This window comes from Clinocottus analis, unplaced genomic scaffold (genome assembly GCF_023055335.1).
Source record: "Clinocottus analis isolate CAN_PGR_092001 unplaced genomic scaffold, fCliAna1.0.p SCAF_7, whole genome shotgun sequence".
In the NCBI taxonomy this organism is placed as follows: Eukaryota; Metazoa; Chordata; class Actinopteri; order Perciformes; family Cottidae; genus Clinocottus; species Clinocottus analis.
The window spans coordinates 22330177-22349005 of NW_027176229.1; the positions used below are offsets into that span (position 1 = coordinate 22330177).

The following is an 18829-nucleotide window of genomic DNA, read 5'->3' on the forward strand; positions in this document are numbered from 1 at the left end:
CGCAATATATCGCGATACTCAATGTATCGCAATATCGTGATAATGTCGTATCGTGGGACCTTTGGTGATTCCCACCTCTAAAGCACAAATCCTGCCTATTAAGATGAAAGTTAATGAGTGAACATCTTGTCATTGGGAACACATTGGCCTCACACACACACACACACACACACACACACACACACTCACACACACTCACACACACTCACACACACACACACACGGCTATGGAATAGAAGAAGCTAGCTGTAATATCGCACGTGCACGAGCAGCGTTTTGGCCGTAAAGTAAGTCGGCTCCGTCGAGCCGGAGACTCCCCGCCAGAAGCCGGGCGACCTTCCTCACCTTGACCGCTTCCGGAACGTCGCACACGGCGGCCGGATCCATCCGCACCAGGCGGGTCACCTCCGAGACGATCGCCTCGGTGTTTTTAAACCTGCGAGAACAAGAACCCGCGTTAGTTACACGACCGACAGTCAACATTCACATCCATGTTCTTCATCTTGCCACGCGTCTAACCACCATATTACGTCCCATATTTCCCAAAATTGAGATCTCCGTGTCTTTTTTTTTGATCAGAAAGCAGGTTTTGGTGCTGTGTGATTACCGTGAAACCATAAAGACACGAGGAAAACACCCTTGTACTAAAAATTGTAGTAAAATACAAGGATATCAATCTGAAAATAAGGATAATATCGCTCCTTTAAGGTGTAAGAGCGGTAGAATAAAGAATTTAAATTTAAACAAGTTAATTTGGTGGTTTGTATTTCTGTGTGTGTGTGTCTGTGTTATGTGTTTTCATTGTAAAGTTACAATAGAACCTTTGAGTGTTTTTATCAAATAAAAAAAGGATTTTACTTTAAAAAAATGTATTTATAGACAAAAATACACAGAAATAATCCATCTCAATCATCACTAATGACCTAACAGAAGTGTGTGTCAGTGTGTTGGGGTCATTTTTGTGCGTCGACCTCTACAAAAGAAGACGCGCCCGCCAGGTGTTGGGTCACGAGCACGCGTCCGAGTACCTGGCCGGCAGCTGCAGGGCGAGGTAGGGCGCGATGCTCCAGGCCAGGTTGATGTTGTCCTTCCACTGTTTCTCCGTCAGGCTGATGTATTTGGACCTCCAGTTGGCGATGCTGGTCTCCACCGACTGCTCCGTGGCGATGGCGAGCTCCTGCGCCGACAGCGGGTTGTACCAGATCGTCAGCCGCTCGATCTCGCTGGCCTGAAGAGAAGAGGCCGTGACGCGGAGGAAATTACACCAATTGACGGGAAATGTTCTGTTTTATAAACACTGACGTTTAAAGGTTTGGGGGTCACACAGACACATTTACAGTTTCTTTGCAAGTTCTGGCATTGAACAGAACATTTTAACTTTTAACCAGATTTTCATGACTTTTGATTAAATTTCTATGACTTTTAACCAAATTTCAATTACTTTTAACCAAAGTTCCATGACTTTAGACCAAATTTTCCCGACTTTTGACCTCATTTCATGACTTTTAACCTCATTTCCATGACTTTTAACCAAATTCTCATGACTTTTGACATAATGTCCAAGACTTTTAACCACATGTCCATAACTTTTAACCACATTTCCATGACTTTTAACCACATTTCCATAACTTTTAACCACATTTATATAACTTTTAACCACATTTCCATAACTTTTGATCACATTTCTATGACTTTTAACCAAATTTTAATTACTTTTAACCAAATTTCCATGACTTTAGACCAAATTTTCCCGACTTTTGACCACATTTCCATGACTTGTAGCCACATGTCCATGACTTTTAACCACATTTCCATAACTTTTAGCCACATTTCCATGACTTTTAACCATATTTCCATCACTTTTAACCAAACTAGCTCAAAGGAAGGCTAGTTTTACAGTTTCTCTCAGCAGCAGAACTGTTTTCAGCTGTGTAACATCACTGTACAAGAGTTTAAGAGTTTTCTACTCATCCATTAGTCTTTTAAGGCGATTATCAAACACAATGTTCCACTACAACACTGGAGTGATGCTGCTGTAAATGGGCCTTTATACACCGATGTAGATATTTTATTAACAACCAGACGGGGGCATTTCCAACCTTTGAACAGCAGTGTATATTTGTAAATAATAAGAATATAAATACCAGCAAAGCCAGTAGAAGAGTCCGACGTTTCATGTAGTACTTGTGCAGCTGACTGCCTCTGTTGCTTTTTTTAGACAGTCCTGAAACAAAACAGAGCAAACAGCAGATTACAGAAGATTTCATCTGGTGACGAGACGCAGAAGGTTTTTGTGTGTCAGCACAGCAACGTTAACACCCTGTGTGTGTGTGTGTGTGTGTGTGTTACCTGACTTCTTGGAGATGGTGGACATCCCGGAGGACAGAGGGTAGGTGTTGATCCAGCCCTGCTGGGTCACCTGCTGCCTCTGGCCGATCGCCGCATCCAGACTGTTCCTGCTGTCCGTCCCTCCGATGACGGACAGGCTGTTCATGTCTTGGGGCTCTGCAGGAAAGGGGAAATCAAATCCGCTCGTGAAGGTGTGAAGTCTCTGACTACGTTATTGTCACTGGGAGATTGGGCCCGTAGTTCTGTCGGTGCAGTACCTTGAGGAACCAGCTGGTTGGCTGCCAGGTACTTCTTGTCGGACTGCATGCTGGCATAGAACTTGATCATGATGCTGATGTCTTCCCTCAGCCGCTTATCCGTCTGAGTGGGGAATTTGGGAGCGACGCTACACAAAAAGAGACACAAAAAGAGAGTTAGTGGGCAGAATCACACTCAAACACAAGACTGAGATCGTGTTTTTACATTTTACCTGAAGTAGTCGAAAGCGGTGGAATAGATCTTCTCTCGGAGAACATTTCTGATGGTGGCGTTTGTCACGACGTCGGCGTGCAGCAGAGTCAGACCCAGAGTCAGCAGCCTGAAACAAAAGCCAACGTTTTTAAGGTCACGGGGCTTCTCCTCTCGCGGCCGAACGTCACAGCGCTTTGGAATAAACTAAATCTGCCGCACCGAAATCTCGGCCCGATGGCGGCGACGTGTCGGTTCAGGGTGCTCTTCGGCCCGCCGACGCTCAGGGACAGGGAGCGCTGCAAAATGGCCGTGAAAATCTCCACCTGGTCCGCGCTGCTGTACTTGGCTATCTCGAACCTCTGCACCAGAAACTGGAAGGGAGAAAGGAATGAAAGGGACGATTTACGATTTCCAACCTTTGCAAATCGTCTCGTCTCACTCCAATTCTCCCCGTCCGCTGACCTCGATCCAGAGGAAGTGGGGGACGACGTCGGGCGCGCACGGCGCCGGCTGGCTCTCCTCCGACACGGCCAGGGGGCCGGCCTCCACCTTGGCCTCGGAAAACAGGCCCATCTTCAGCTCCACCGTCATCTGCCAGGCGCCTGCCATCTCACGCATGAACTAGGCGGATGGAGAGAGAGAGAGAAGCTTCACTGCACAACTCATCTCGGAGCAACATAATCATTTCACGCATGCTTCACGCGACGGCGATAAACACACGTACCGGCACTTCCACCCCGTTGTGCGCGGCCAGCAGCCATTCCCAGCAGGCGATGGCGGTCTCCATGCCGTGCTCGGTAAACATCTTCAGGGGAGACCAGCACAGGTGGTGCAGCAGCTGAGGATTGCAGTCTGAGAGACATGCGTACACTCGTTAGGACTGGAACATGTATTATTATTATGGACTTAGTTCTCTTTTTCTGGACATTTTGAGAGTTTAATGCAACCCACAAATATGATGCTCCAGACACTCAACATTTCCATGACTTTCAACCAAATTTCCATGACTTTTAACCAAATTTTGATGACTTTTGACCAAAGTTTTATGACTTTCGACCAAATTGTCATGACTTTAAGCCAAATTTTTATGACTTTTGAACACATTTCCATGACTTTTGACCATATTTTCATGACTTTTGACAAAACTTTCATGATTTTTAACCAAATTTTCATGACTTTTGACAACTTTATGACTTTTGACCAAAGTTTTATGACTTTTAGCCAAATTTTCATGACTTTTTAACCAATTGTCTATGACTTTTAACAAAATTTTCATGACTTTTGAACACATTTCCATGACTTTTGACCAAATTTTCACGACTTTTTACAAAATTCCCATGCTTTTTAAAGTATGCCTCTCACTTTTGGTAGTTATAAGCAGGGCGGCCATCTTGAACATGGCCTGGGTGAAGGCCTCTGGGTCTTTTCTGTCCAGAGCGCTGGTCATCTGAAGGATTATCAGCTTGTTGAGGTCCGAATGGCTTTGAGTCGCCTCCGAGAACTGGATCATCCCCGCCACCTGGACCGCACAGACGCAGGCAGTGAATCACACGGTGATGCAGAAAGACACATCGACCAAACGGTTACCACATCGAGACGTCACCTCTCCGGTGTAGCGGTTGCGCAGGTTGAGCGACGCCATGAAGTTGGAGTAGTCCTTCTTCACGCAGGCGGGTCTCTCCATCAGCTGTGTGGTCTAATGAACAAAACAAGTTTAGGGGGGCCACTCAGGGGCCTAAACGGTGTACAACCCAGTGAGCCAAATGGGCAACCAGCCAACCAACCCACCCGTCCATTGCAGGAAAGTAACGGGGCAACCAGCAAAATCCAGCCAAACCAGCAAAGCAACCAGGAAGTTGGTAGTTCGGTGCAGTTTAATAAAGACAAAATACAACAAATGAAGCAAATGAAAAGACACATGTAATTTGAGCCCAAGGACACAAAAGGCAATGCGCAAGCGAAGCAAAAACAATGTCACACGGACAACTAAGCATGCACACGTGGACATAAATAACGAGACAACCCCCAGTGTCCAGAGAGCTAGAGAACATATTAAAGCATGTATGTTCTGCTGAGTGTTAACACAACTGACAAAGTCTCTGACAACACAACTAGATGGCACATTTGTTCACTGAACAGTGTTAACAAGCTTCAAATCCAAAAGCCAGTGAGGGAAACGTTGCTGCTGCAATGTGACGGGTGCCTCAGATAAATTTACATCACCGTGATTTTAACATGGGGTTTGTGTGCAAACATGTGTGTGTGTGTGTGTGTGTGACTCACGCCGAGTGTAGTGCTCTGTCTGTTGTAGCCGGCGAAGTGCAGGATGCTCTCTGTGGCCATGGCCAGGCCGGTGTGCTGCGACAGACCTGACACCCAGTTCTGATGCTTGTTCAAGTATTCCTGCACGAGACACAACAGGAGTGGATGAAAAGAGAGAAAAGAGGAGTGGAGGGGGGGAAGAGAGAGAGAGAGAGAGAGAGAGAGAGAGAGAGAGAGAAGGGAAACAGTCATAGAACAACAGCGACAGATATCCTCTAAAACAAAAGAAGTTCAGACTTTTAGTATCTCAAAGTACTTCTGAAGTCAAACGTTGCAGCAGTTACATTAACGTAACCCCTGTAATTGAGTTGTGTTGGCTCTATTAGAGGTCTCACACCTCCACTCTGAGGAGACGTGAAAAGGGAAAGGAACCGACCTGCAGGTGGGACTTTGTGACCGAAGGGGCCCATTTCATTGCCTCTTTCAGGATCTCACCACAGCGAGCGGCAAAGTCCTTCACTATGCTCTAGACGGAGAAGACGAAGACACCGGGATGTGATTATTAATGACAAAAGGGCCGTTAGACAAATCGATTTCAATCATAGCTAATCCCTACACACACGTATTGTTGTCGCAACTCTTTCTGAAACACGTCATGCTCTGTAAAAACGTCACAAAAGATGATGAACCACTTAAACCTCTAACTTTCTGCTGTATTAAAAACCATCACAGTGCTGCCCTCTGGTGGTCTCAGGCGTCAACAGCAGGTCTGGGACTCACCTCTCTGGCCTCGTACGTGTCAGGAACAGTGATCCTGTAGGGAGTGTCTGGGATGTCGTAGTACGGCGGATCCTTGTGGATGTCCTGAATAAAACAACGGAGACACTCGATGAAAGCCGATAAGCTCAAACACATTATTTGAGCTACGACTGTTGACTTGCGCCAGAGCAGTAGTAACAGTCCACACTGTGTTCGGAGATGCTTACAGCGCTGAGCGACAGCGACAGCGTCTGCAAGATGTCCAGCATGGTCTTCAGCACGCGGCCGCTCCACAGCAGATGGGGGAATCTGGTGGAGGTGAAGACAGAATGAGGAACAGGATTCGTACCGTACAAAACACGACGAGAGAAAAGAACTAAATGCACTCACGTCTCCGCCAAACCCGAAAGGTACTTGTCTGCCACTCGGCGGATCCTCTTGTGGGTGTGGTTGAAGTTGATCAATAAGAATTGGGCGTGTCGCTCCAGTTCCTCCTCGTGCCCTTTGGTCTTCGGCTAAAAAAAAAAGAAAAGCGTGAGAAAATGTGCTCCGATTGTCATCCAGTGAGACGGAAATAACGATGTAATGCTAATTCGTTTGTGAAGAGAAATCACGCTCTCCAAACCTTCTCCGCCATCATCTGGAGGAAGACGTCGAACACCTTGTCGCCGACGCATATGATGCACTGCATCATGCCTGCCAGGATAATAAATTTGAGAAAAAGCGTCACGCGGCATGCGGAAACAGGATGACGGGATATGAACGGGGTGCGTCCTGCTCACCAGATTTGTCTTTCTGGATGGCTTTGTCCTCCAGGTATCGAAACATGACCTGGAACCTGTCGGGGTCGTTGGATCGCAGCATCCTGAGAGAGTGCAGGAGGAAGGAAGGAAGGAAGGATAGGAAAGAAGGGAGGAAGGAGGCGTCACACAGGAGGCGACTCTAAAGAGGCGTAACTCCATCGTGTCTAAAATGTCCTGAGTAATAATCACAGCATCTGTATTAAGGTAAAAATATTGTGGATATTTTAAACCGCAGAACAAAGTGACCCACGATGAAGATGCAACGTAGCCACGAGCTAAAAAAACAACGCTCTCTTACTGAAGTTTAGCTTGTCTGCAGGTGGTGTGAAGATGTCTCGGCTCAAAGCTCATCGTACAGCTCTCAACACTGTTAGCGTGTAATTATTATTGGATGGCCGGCGTTCTCTCGTTCCTTATCTTTTATCCAGGTCAAGCGATCACGTCGGGGTCACCAAATTAAAGGATTTATATTATCAACGCTGCCCACTTGTGGTCAAACTACAGAAACGCACGCTTCTGGCGAAACCGGGAGGTATTTCCATGAATTTTAAACCAAATTTTCATGATTTTAAACCAAATTTTCACGTTTTTAAACCAAATTCCAGTGACTTTAAACCAAATTTCAGTGACTTTTAACCACATTTTCAAGACTTTTAACCACATTTCCAAGACTTTTAACCACATTTCCAAGACTTTTAACCACATTTCCAAGACTTTTAACCAGGTTTCCAAGACTTTTAACCAGGTTTCCAAGACTTTTAACCAGGTTTCCAAGACTTTTAACCAGGTTTCCATGATTTTAAACCAGATTTTAGTGACTTTAAACCAAATTTTCATGATTTTAAACCAAATTTCAGTGACTTTAAACCAAATTTCCATTACTTTTAACCACATTTCCAAGACTATTAACTACATTTCCAAGACTTTTAACCACATTTCCATGACTTTATCAATTCTAAACTTTTCACCAAATTTAAGGATTTATATTATCAAACGCTGCCCTCTTGTGGTCAAACTAGAGAAGCGCACGCTCCTGGCGACACCGGGAGGTGAAAGGTGCTGACCTCATGTACTCCAGCCTGTAGACGGACAGCAGGTACGTGGACATGGCGAAGTCCAGCTTGTTAATGAGGGCGGATCCCTCAGGAGGCGGGTCCAGGAGGTTGCTGATGGTCGCCCGCAGGTCGCTCAGCTCGGCCTGGTGGACAGCGACGGCTCAATTAAAGATCAGTTAGATCAACCCGTTGATACACAAGCTCTGTAAACCCCTTCTTAGGCACAATGTGGGTCAAAAACAATATTTCATGGCTGAGTTTTTTTTTTCCTTCTATATTTTTGGAAATCAATTTATTTCATGATTTAATTATCAAAGTATTCATTAAATAACTTGTTTTTGAGTACCACAAATCAGTATTTAATGTTTCCCTTTCTTAATTTATGAACGAAAATGTTTTTTTTTTTTGTATTTCTGTAGTAATATAACAAATATTTTAGGTAAAAAAATAAATGAAGAAAACTATTTATGGTAATCAAAAGATATATATTTTAATGAATACCTTGTAATTATCAATTATTAAATAAATAGATTTTAAAATGCATAGCAAAGAAACACAGCCATGCATGAAATACAATAGGAGGGTTAAAGGTAGTGATACAAAAATTATTATTATTAAAAAAGTACAAAAAGACAAATAAAACTAAGAATTTGTGAAGATCAAAAACAAGTAAATTGAGGAGTTCCTGGAATTCTGAATGGAGAAATAAATTTATCCCAAAGATTTTGACAATTAAAACTCTGCGGGGTCACTTTTTAAGGGTTAAAAACACTTCAAAAAGCACTTTACCGGCGTGACCGTGTCATTCTTCAGGGCGGAGTTGTACTGCAGCTCGGAGCGAAGAGGTTCTCCGCTGGGGAACGTGAGCAGAGGCGACGTGGTGGCGATCTCGCACACGCCTTCGTACCACTCCTCCGGCCAAAGCCCTGGAACGACACAACGCGTGGATGTCGTTACGCTGATGACACCTCTCGTTTCATTTAATCATTAAAAGCTGTGAAATAACACCCGTCGGTATGTTTTGTAGATGCCAAACATCTGTTTTTTCACTCATCTATTGAACCGGTTCATCACACAATTTAAATATTTCCCCAGCTGGTGTGAAATTAATCTCCATAATTAGTGAAAACCTTCAGTTAGGGACAATTTTTTCACCAACTGGTTAATCTTTTGTGTTAAAAAACAACAACAAACTGACTGCAGACAACTTTATTTATTAAAGATTTGCCTGTTCATGAGCCGGTATTCCCCCCCAATAACTTTTATCATGGAAACAACTAAAGTCAGAGAGCGGGAAACATCTTTTTATTATTTATCATCATTCCCATTCGGTCACCTGCGTTAATTTCTGAGCGTCGGGTTTGACATTGAGTCGCCTTAATTACATTTTCCCTGTAAAATTAAACCTAATTAATAACTTAAAGTGTTCAGAAGACACCATGATCATATTCTGGGTATATAAAAAATAATAATAGATGACCACATTATCAATAATACACAAGCAAATCATGATAAAAGAATATAAACCCATCCTGCCAGTCGAATTGGACTCAATATAAATTATATTTATCATGATGCAGAGTCTAAAAAAGCCCTGCAGGAACGCGGCGCTGCTTTTGTTTTGTTCATCGTGTTGTTCTTGCGTTGTTGTGCAACTCTGTGTTGCGTAAGGACACTAAATGATCCTTGAATCCTCACAATACTGAATGTTTTGTGGAAGCGGTTCACCCCTCCTGCTCATTTTTATGGGTTTTTTCGTGCCGCAGCGCAGAACTTTTTTCGAGGAGGAAGACACCTGCCGCTCACCTGATCCCTCCACGGCGAACCCCATGACCACAGAGTACAACCAGAAGTCCCTGAACAGCTTCTGGAGGCGGGGCTTGGCCTCCTTGATTGGCGGAAGCCGTCTGGTCAACTGTAAATCATGAAAATAAACGATAAATGTGGGCATCGCCCGACTGATGGCGGAGGGGTGACGTGGAATATCCCATTAAACACAAGCATGTTCAATGTACAGTAAACATAAACAAACACCAATAAACATCTGCACTGCGTCTCTTATCGGACTACTGGGCCTTCAATAGTTATTTCATGGAATCCTCTGAGAGATTAGCTGAATTGTGAAGAGTTTAGTGAGTCACAGCACTGTTTGGTCTGTTCGATCTGGTCTGTTTGTTCAGGAGGAGCCGACATCAAAGTTCAGTTTTGTATTCAATTCTTTGCTCTTAGTCCCACAAACAGAAGCGCTGCCGCACTCCCCGTCAGCACACAGTAAAGGTAAGACCCTTTCACCGACCGAGGACATTTTTTTTTTACGTCAAATCTTTCGCAAATCGTTTGATTTTGTTCCCACGGACGTAGTCAAACGGTCACAGAGTCGTCCTAAACCTTGTGACAGTCCGTTCCCCTCCCGTGCGCCTCACGCCGTCAGCATGTGGGTCATCGCCGTCGTCGTCTCCGCGGCCTGTCTGCTGGTCGGTCCGTCCCAGGCCGGCATCAAAGACCTCGGCTCTCACTTCGCCGACCCCGAACCGGACCCACGGGGCTTCGAGCTAGCGGCGGCGGGCGCCGAGGCGGAGGCCGTCCCGCTGGAGTTCCACAAGGAAAACACCGTGACGAGCGACCTGGTCTTCGACGACTTCGAGGACGAGGACTACATCGACTTTGATAAGATCCTGGCCGCCGGCAGCGACGACTACACGTGAGTACCGAAGCGTACGGACGCGAAACGCCGCTAGCGACTCCGCCGAATAATTCGTGCCGATCGGCGCCGAGCCGCTCCTTCGGTCGCGAGCGCTCTCTCTGTCCATCGGCGGGAATGTCGGGCTTCTTTTTTCAGAGAAGGGGACGCGGTGGACGAGATCGCCACGCCGGCCCCGGACGTCGACATCTTCGCCGAGCCCTCCGACCCCAAGATCCGGCGCGCCCGGCTCCAGCGGCTCTTCCACGGTCGGTCTCGCCTGCGGCGGCTCAACGTGGTCAACGCCGACTTCGGCTTCAACCTCTACCGGAGCCTCCGCAACGACGTCAACCAGAGCGACAACATCCTGCTGGCGCCCGCCGGGATCTCCGTCGCGATGGGGATGATGTCGCTCGGGGCGGGGCCCGGCACGCGGGATCAGATCTACGGGGCGCTGGGATTCGCCGACTTCGTCAACGCCAGCCACCACTACGACAACGCCACGGTGCACAAGCTCTTCAGGAAGCTGACGCACCGGCTGTTCAGGAGGAACTTCGGCTACACGCTGCGCTCCGTGAACGACGTCTACGTCAAGAGGGACGTGGCGGTGAACGAGGCGTTCCGCGCCGAGACCAAGGCGTATTACTTCGCCGAGCCGCAGTCGGTGGACTTCGGGGACGCCGCCTTCCTGAAGAAGGCCAACCGCCGCATCCTGAAGCTCACCAAGGGGCTGATCAAGGAGCCGCTGAAGAGCGTGGACCCCGCCATGGTGCTGATGCTGCTCAACTACCTGTACTTCAAAGGTGAGGGACACATCCCGACCGTCCGCAAATGTTTATGACTTTTAACTTTAAACCAAATTTCCATGACTTTTAACTGAATGTTCATGATTTTAAACCATATTTTCGTGATTTTAAACTAAATTTTCATCACTTCAAACCAAATTTCCATGACTTTAAACCAAATGTTTGTAATTTTAAAACAAATTTCCATGACTGTAAACCACATTTCCATGACTTATACCCACATTTCCATGACTTATACCCACATTTCCATGACTTATACCCACATTTCCATGACTTATGCCCACATTTCCATGACTTATACCCACATTTCCATGACTTTTAACCACATTTCCAAGACTTTTAACCAAATTTTCAAGACTTTAAACCAAATTTCCAAGACTTTAAACCAAATTTCCATGACATTAAACCAAATTTCCAATACTTTAAACCCAATTTACATGATTTTAAACCAAATTTCCATGATTTTAAACCAAATTTCCATGACATTAAACCGCATTTCCATGACTTATACCCACATTTCATTACTTTAAACCCAATTTCAATGACTTTAAACTCAATTTCTATGACGTTTAACCAAATGTTCATGATTTTAAACCAAAGTTCAATGACTTATAACCAATTACCCATGACTTTTCCATGACTTTTCACCACACTTCCACGAGCGCTTCCGTGCGCTCGGTCGCGTCGAGTCACAGCGTAAACACGTGAACTCTTATTTGTTCGACAGGCACGTGGGAGCAGAAATTCCCCAAAGAAATGACTCATTATCGCAACTTCAGAATCAACGAGAAGACAAACGTGCGCGTGCCGATGATGAGCAACAAGGGCAACTATCTGGCCGCCGCCGACCACGAACTGGAGTGCGACGTCCTCCAGGTGGGCGGCGCCTCGCGGCGTTCAGATCTTCAACTCCCGGGAGACAAAACGAAGATCTTTTTTTTTTTAACGAGACGCTTCTTATTTTCTTTTTTTTTCCCAGCTCCCTTACACCGGAGAAATCAGCATGCTCATCGCCTTGCCGAGGAAGATCACCGGCATGAGGGCGTTGGAGCAGGAGATCTCCCCCACCGTCGTCAACAAGTGGCTCAAAAACATGACAAACAGGGAAGCGGCGCTCTCGCGCGAAGCTACATTATGATCGTGCAACGTATGGAGATTTTGAAACACTTTCTCTTCCCCCTGCAGGACCCGAGAGGTGGTGCTACCTCGCTTCAAGCTGGAGCAGAACTACGACCTGATCGCGAACCTGAAGGAGATGGGCCTCACCGACCCGTTCCAGGAGAGCGGGGATTTCTCCGGCATGACGTCGGAGAAGGTGTCCATGAACTGGGTGAGTAAAGACCGAATCACGAGGCGAACCGATAGCGATGCAGGCTATTTCATACTCTTCCTCCTCTTCCTCCCCTTAGCTGAAGCACCAAGGAACCATCACCGTGAACGAGGAGGGCACCGAGGCGGCCGCTCTGACCCAGGTGGGCTTCATGCCGCTCTCCTCTCAGATCCACTTCACCGTGAACCAGCCCTTCCTCTTCCTCATCTACGAGCACCGCACAGAATGCCTCGTCTTCATCGGCCGGGTGGTGAACCCTTCACAGAACTAAACCTCGCTAAAAAAAAAAAAAAAGCTAATATATTCCCTAGAAATTTCCATGTTTGGTTTCGGAAACATCCGACTATTCCTGATTGAAATAGCCGGCGTGTTGTTTTGTTATAATAATAAATGACGTTCTGCCGTTACAACAGAAGTCATTCGTACGCACGATGTCGTCTCCGCGCGAGCGACTCAACAAAAAGTCTGTTTATCTGTCTGTTAATGTTTTATTTTGTGGAATGAGGCTTAAGTGCATAAACGTGCTGAAAGGAAAACATTATGCAACGGTCATGTCGGACTGTAGTAATTGCAGAAAGACTATGAAAACATTTATAACACACAATAAAAATGTGTATAAAACTACAAAGTCAAGGATTTCTGTGACAATTTTTGGGGAGCAGTTTGAATAAAAGAAAACGTGTTTATCCCTATTGTTTCGTCTTATTTTTAACGATATAATTGTATAATTAAATATACATTTGCATGTACGTATACGTTCTAAAAAAGGCCTCAATTCTACACAAATGCAACAAGCAATCTTAGAGGTTTATCGTTAAAAAAAAAAAGGGACACGGTGACGCCCAAACCGACTCAAAATGAGCTCCTGCGGCGGCTTCAATTATGAAATAATCTTAATTAATGACGGTAATCCACCGGCCGTCGGCGGCGAACTGGCGACGCAGATGTTTGTCCCGCGGCGAACAGGGTAAATATTTGTCGACGGAGTTAAACGCTAACCGGACCTCTTCGTTCATCCGGAGCGCTGTAGATCATTTAACCGAGTTTCAACACAAAATAAACCCTCTTCTCAAAGCCGTCACGCACTCACCACGGCGATCACTGGAATGAGGACGCCCAGATTTCCAGCGCTACTCGACGCCTGCGGAGGAGAAAAGAAAGACACCCATTAGCACTTTGTTTAACTTTGCCGCTGGTCGGTTTTCACGCTTTTATTAGCGCGCACCTTCAGCGCTGGTCCTTTGTCCGAGGCGCGCTCGCTGGCTCGCTTCCCCTCCAGGCCGAGCTGCACAAACAGCTCCAACAGATTCACCATCAGCTCGTCCACCAGCTGCTCCCCCTGCAGGTTGGCCGCGATGTTGGCCAGAGCGTTTATCACCGCCAGGGAGCAGTGCCTTGTGGGAGAGGGAGGGGAGAGGAAGAGGGCAAAGATGGAGACAAACTTTATCCTGGATACGTCTTCATCTACTTTTATTCATCAAATATCACAAAACTAGACGACGCTCAAAGGAGGTCAATGTGCAGGGTTCATACACAGTGTGACCGACGGATTTTCAGGACTTATAACAAAATTTCCATGACTTTGTCTTGACTTTTAACCACATTTTCTTGACTTTTAACCACATTTTCCATGACTTTAAACCACATTTCCATGACTTTAAACCACATTTTCATGACTTTATACTACATTTCCTTGACTTTTAACCACATATTTATGACTTTTAACCACTTTTCCATGTCTTTAAACCAAATTTCCACAACTTTAAACCATATTTTCATGACTTTCAACCAAATTTCCATGACTTTACACCAAATTTCCATGACCAAACATTGTGTGAAATGTGTGTGTAAACAGTAAAAAGTGATAAAATGTCGTATTTAAACTAACAATGAGGATTCAAAGCATACAGTAAACCTTAAATGACTCAAATGAATGAGAGACAATAGTTTAATATAAAGAATAAACATTTATATAGATGCCTGTATGGATGCTGCTGATATTTTGAGCCTCTTTCTTTTAAAAGCATGTTAATTATTTCAAACTCAGCGTAAATGAACGTCATGGACACATGAATATAACACATTTACAGGACTTTTGGAATTTTTTTTTTCTTCCAAGAACTGGAAATAACCATTCCATAACATTCCATGACCTTTCCAGGTTTTCCATGAGCGTGAACTGACCTGTAGCCGTGGTCTCTGTAGTCTTTGGTGGACGAGTAGACCACTGAGCTGGCCTTCACGCTGATCTGCTGGAACAGGTTCCAGCCCTCCTGGTAGATGTATTGCTACGAGACAAACACACAGGAATATATTAGGGATCAAGTCAAAAATAAGTAATCTTCTCTTTATACTTAAAGAAAAGACCTTTAACAGGATTTGTTTTGAGTGATTCTACTAAATTGAACATTTACAAACCCCCTAAAACCTGAATCTCATGACTCCAGAGGAAGGCATTCGGTGAGTGGCCACTGTTTGAAGTCAGATCCTTGTCCAGCGCTAATTGTAGTCGGTCTAAAAACACCCGGTTACACATGAAGGGGGATGAACGAGAACACTGGAAGCTGTTCTTAACGCCCGCTGTGACCAGCAAGTAAACAGCTGCTGGCAGGTTTAGTAATCACAGTGTGTCAACGCAGAGGAAAAAAGGGTTTAATTTGCTTTTATTTAACTCTAACACTGTCTAACAGAACACTGTAGCTCCTACAATGGCTCACACTGAATAACTAAACAATATTACGTGTGAATAAAATAACTAAATAGCTCCCGTAAAAGAATATCAGATTATTACGGAACCAGCTACTGTTGTTAGGCAGAATTTGACACGTTTTTTATGATGTAATATTGCTTGTTGTTTATCCCAAAAGCTTAAAAAAGATGGCCACTACATCTACAGTGAAAACAATAAATAAAAAAGAGGGAAAGGTGGTTATGACTTTGAAAAAAAAAAACAAAAAAAAACTATACAACACAGTATCGTATTGATTCACGGAAGCAGAGTATCAATATTTGATTTAATCAAGTCTAAACTGTTTGGTCCTAGAATAATAAAATCAATTTATTTTCTGTTGACAAAGTTTTGCTTTGGGAATAATTTACGGTTGATAAAGAAAAGGTAATAAATCACAATGTATCGCAATACCCAATGTATCGCAGTATCGTGATAATATCGTATGTATTGAGACTTAAGTATCGTGATAATATTGTATGTATTGGGACTTAAGTATCGTGATAATATTGTATGTATTGAGACTTAAGTATCGTGGTAATATCGTATGTATCAGGACTTAAGTATCGCGATAATATTGAACGTATCAGGACTTGAATATCGCGATAATATAGTATACATCGACTTAAGTATCGTAATAAAATTGTATGTATCATGACTTAAGTATCGTGATAAAATTGTATGTATCAACTTAAGTAATGCGAAGATATTGAACGTATCAGGACTTAAGTATCGCGATAATATTGACTGTATCAGGACTTAAGTATCGCGATAATATTGAATGTATCGGGACTTCGATATCGAGATAATATCGTATCGTGGGACCTCAGGTGATTCCACCCCTACTTTTCAGCCATAATTGCGTCAAATAACGTAACAATAACGTAACAGCGGCGAGAGACGCTCTCTGTGATTTAGGTTTTTCGCGTGCGACTCCTTGAACTCACGTTGCCGGTGATGACCATGCAGCCGAGCTGGTCGATGATGAGCACGTCCAGCGGCGACGGCGGCTGGCAGAACTTCTGCTGGAGGATCTGTAGGATGTGCTCCATGACTTTGGGGGTGTCTCTCAGGGCCACCGCGATGTGGCCCAGCGCTCGAATGGTGTGGTCCGGGATCAAATGGGCGTCCCTGAGGCGGAGAGGCAACTTATATTATTTTAGAATAGCTGCTAAAAAAGATTATCAATGAATTAAAAAAGCACAATGAAGCTCCTCCCCTTTCCCACAGAAATGTTGCTCACTTGTCGTTCTCCTGTGAGATGTACAGCCGGTTGGACAGACTGGCCAGAAAGGCCGCCACTATCTCATTGTCCATGGTCAGACCGGCTTTCAGGCATCTAAGAAAGACAAAGTTATTCAAAAGCAGATTAAAAAAAAGGGTGTCTGCTAGTCCCGGCTGCGTCTCGGGGTGTTTGAGTCTGACCTGCATATGTTGTCAATGGAAATGTCTCGGAGCTGCTCGTACATGGACGGCTGATCTTTCCTGTTGGACAGCAGGTTGAAGGTGGACTGAGAGTGCTCATTGGTCACGTTTATCCGGATGTCTCCTGTCACTTAAAGAAAAGAATGACGGCAAATATGATATATGTGAAAATATGATCCTGAAGAGAACAGAAAAGGGCTGATTGTAGCGCCAAATCCGAAGAGAATGCAACAAATTAGCAGCTAATCTATTAAAACAAAACTAAAAAGCAGTACATTGAGGACAGAAGCATGAATTGCATTTCTAATCGTCTGTATTTGCAGCTTCTGTGTCCGGATCAATAGCAGACGAGAGTCGAGCGGGACAACCGTTATTGACTCGTGTGTGACACAGTATCACAAGCTGCAGCCCCTTTGTCCCATTGACTTTCCACTCGGGTCATTCGCGCTGCAGCTGAGATCAAAAAGGTTCCTGCTATGCTAGACGCAACGTGGACACACTAATTGTGACATTTCCCTTTTTTGGTTGGTTAAAATATAACATTCTAAACTACAAGCAGTCCTCCATTACTGCGGTAGTTAAATAATACATGAATAAATACCCGTGGTGTACTGGCTGTGGTACTTGTAGAGCTTCACGAGGACGGGGGAAGGAACCACCAGGAAATCCTTGAGAGAGATCGAGGCGGAGTGAGCGACGACCGGAAACCTCTCGCACAGACGACCCAGGCCCTGAAAACGGAGGAGAGAGGAGATGACGGCCCGAAAAATTCATGGCACGCGACGCGGGTTAGCTTCTAAACCGGGATGCTAGCTAACTTCTTAATGAGGTCATAACACCCCCCCCCCCCCTGCTGAGCAGCGTCGATATACCTGCAGGCAACATATGAGCAGGGGCATGTGAGCAATGATGACTTTACTGGAGGTCTTGGACTGCAGCTTCTCCGACAGTTTGGTGCACAGATTCTCGGCTCCTGCAGGAGAAAAAAAACAACAAAAAAAACACACAAAGCGATGCGATCGGAGCAAATAAATCATGCGTGTGATTACGACATCTGCGCGCTCCGTGGTGCCGATCGATTACCTTGCTCGTCTTTGACGGCCCACACCATGAGGTCCACGCAGGCGGCGTTAGCCTGGCAGCGTAGCTTGAGGGGGCTCTGCTCCACCGGCAGCCCCTCGGTGTCGTGGAGCACCCGCTGCAGCTCCGACTGGCTGCTGCTGAACTGCTCCAGCACAAAGTCGTGCACCTGCCGGACAAACGCCGGCTGCAAGGCTGAGAAAACAACATGGAGAGGGTTTTTTGTCAAGGTGGAAAAAATTATAACATTTTATTTATATATGTATGAAAGCCCATTACCGCCACACGAAAAAAAAAATGAATTTGGACCAAAAATAAAAATAAAAAATATTAGGACCCAACTTTTTTTTTTTAATTAAAAATGGACAAAAAAATTAAAAAATTAAAATTAAAAATAAAAAAAAAAAAAAAAATTTTTTTTTTAAAAAAAGAAGAAAAAAAACATCTAAGCAATACGTTATTACGTCACTTTGGTTTTTACAAGACTTTCATTTAAATGTATGGAATGAAACGGGAGCCACTTTTTTGTTTTCTTTGCCTTTTTTTAAGTTAAACAAAAAAAAAATTGATTTTATTTTTTTTGGTCCTAATTTTTTTGTTTTTTTGTGTGGCGGAAATGGGCTTCCATACGTAGGACTTTATAAAACAAAGTTAGAAAGTGTTTGACAAGAGACAAAACCAACGGCGATGAAGAAAAATACTTTAAAAGTTGAAAAAACATTGAGCAAAGGAGCTAAATGTGAAAACTACAAGTAGTGAATTAAAACAATACATTTAATATTTTAAAATCGTTAAATAATTAAAAGAGAATACAGACATAACACATCTTATGAAAGCATCAAAATATGCTATTAAGATTGATAAAAAGCACTACGACTAAGGGTCAACACATGTGTTTTTGATATTGGGGTGTCCTGTCCCTTTAAAAGAGGAGAAGGAGCTTCTTATTCCAATTTCCTTTAGGAAGTTATTCCAGAAAGTAAAGCCGTGACAGCTCACCTTTGGCCAGTCTGGATCTGAGAGGTACTTTAGGTGCAGGTCCAGCGCAGGCCTTAAAAGTTCTTAATAAAATCTTAAATTCACCAGGAGCCAATAAAGAAAA

General features: G+C 44.4%; 3 protein-coding genes across 3 annotated transcripts in view; 2 read left to right on the forward strand and 1 right to left on the reverse strand.

Moving 5' to 3' along the window:
* LOC137779127 (transcription factor BTF3-like) overlaps positions 1–18829 on the forward strand; it is a 133914-nt gene that overhangs the window by 98697 nt on the left and 16388 nt on the right. The gene's annotated exons all lie outside the window — the stretch shown is intronic.
* pi4kab (phosphatidylinositol 4-kinase, catalytic, alpha b) overlaps positions 1–18829 on the reverse strand; it is a 31093-nt gene that overhangs the window by 8421 nt on the left and 3843 nt on the right. Inside the window, 30 exon segments of the mRNA XM_068604746.1 lie at positions 346–436; positions 1029–1228; positions 2145–2224; positions 2350–2505; positions 2607–2734; positions 2819–2926; positions 3019–3170; positions 3262–3420; positions 3524–3651; positions 4162–4318; positions 4403–4495; positions 5083–5202; positions 5498–5587; positions 5842–5925; positions 6048–6129; positions 6211–6335; positions 6446–6516; positions 6603–6685; positions 7688–7821; positions 8468–8604; positions 9485–9593; positions 13585–13635; positions 13720–13888; positions 14679–14782; positions 16170–16353; positions 16466–16561; positions 16648–16777; positions 17249–17378; positions 17520–17620; positions 17731–17922. Coding sequence (XP_068460847.1) covers positions 346–436; positions 1029–1228; positions 2145–2224; positions 2350–2505; positions 2607–2734; positions 2819–2926; positions 3019–3170; positions 3262–3420; positions 3524–3651; positions 4162–4318; positions 4403–4495; positions 5083–5202; positions 5498–5587; positions 5842–5925; positions 6048–6129; positions 6211–6335; positions 6446–6516; positions 6603–6685; positions 7688–7821; positions 8468–8604; positions 9485–9593; positions 13585–13635; positions 13720–13888; positions 14679–14782; positions 16170–16353; positions 16466–16561; positions 16648–16777; positions 17249–17378; positions 17520–17620; positions 17731–17922 — 3644 coding nt within the window.
* Positions 10111–12794, forward strand: serpind1 (serpin peptidase inhibitor, clade D (heparin cofactor), member 1). Its single transcript, XM_068566592.1, has 6 exons — positions 10111–10379; positions 10518–11161; positions 11892–12040; positions 12144–12277; positions 12350–12494; positions 12574–12794. Exons 1-6 carry the CDS (start codon positions 10111–10113, stop codon positions 12763–12765), a joined length of 1533 nt encoding a protein of 510 aa, XP_068422693.1. The 3' UTR covers positions 12766–12794.

Bases quoted from the DNA above. Each gene is read 5' to 3' on its own strand.
- serpind1 (XM_068566592.1), top strand. From the start codon at position 10,111: ATGTGGGTCATCGCCGTCGTCGTCTCCGCGGCCTGTCTGCTGGTCGGT. The intron at 12,278-12,349 runs GCTCTCGCGCGA...TTCCCCCTGCAG, and splicing joins ATGACAAACAGGGAAGCGGC to GACCCGAGAGGTGGTGCTAC. The intron at 12,495-12,573 runs GTGAGTAAAGAC...TCCTCCCCTTAG, and splicing joins AGAAGGTGTCCATGAACTGG to CTGAAGCACCAAGGAACCAT.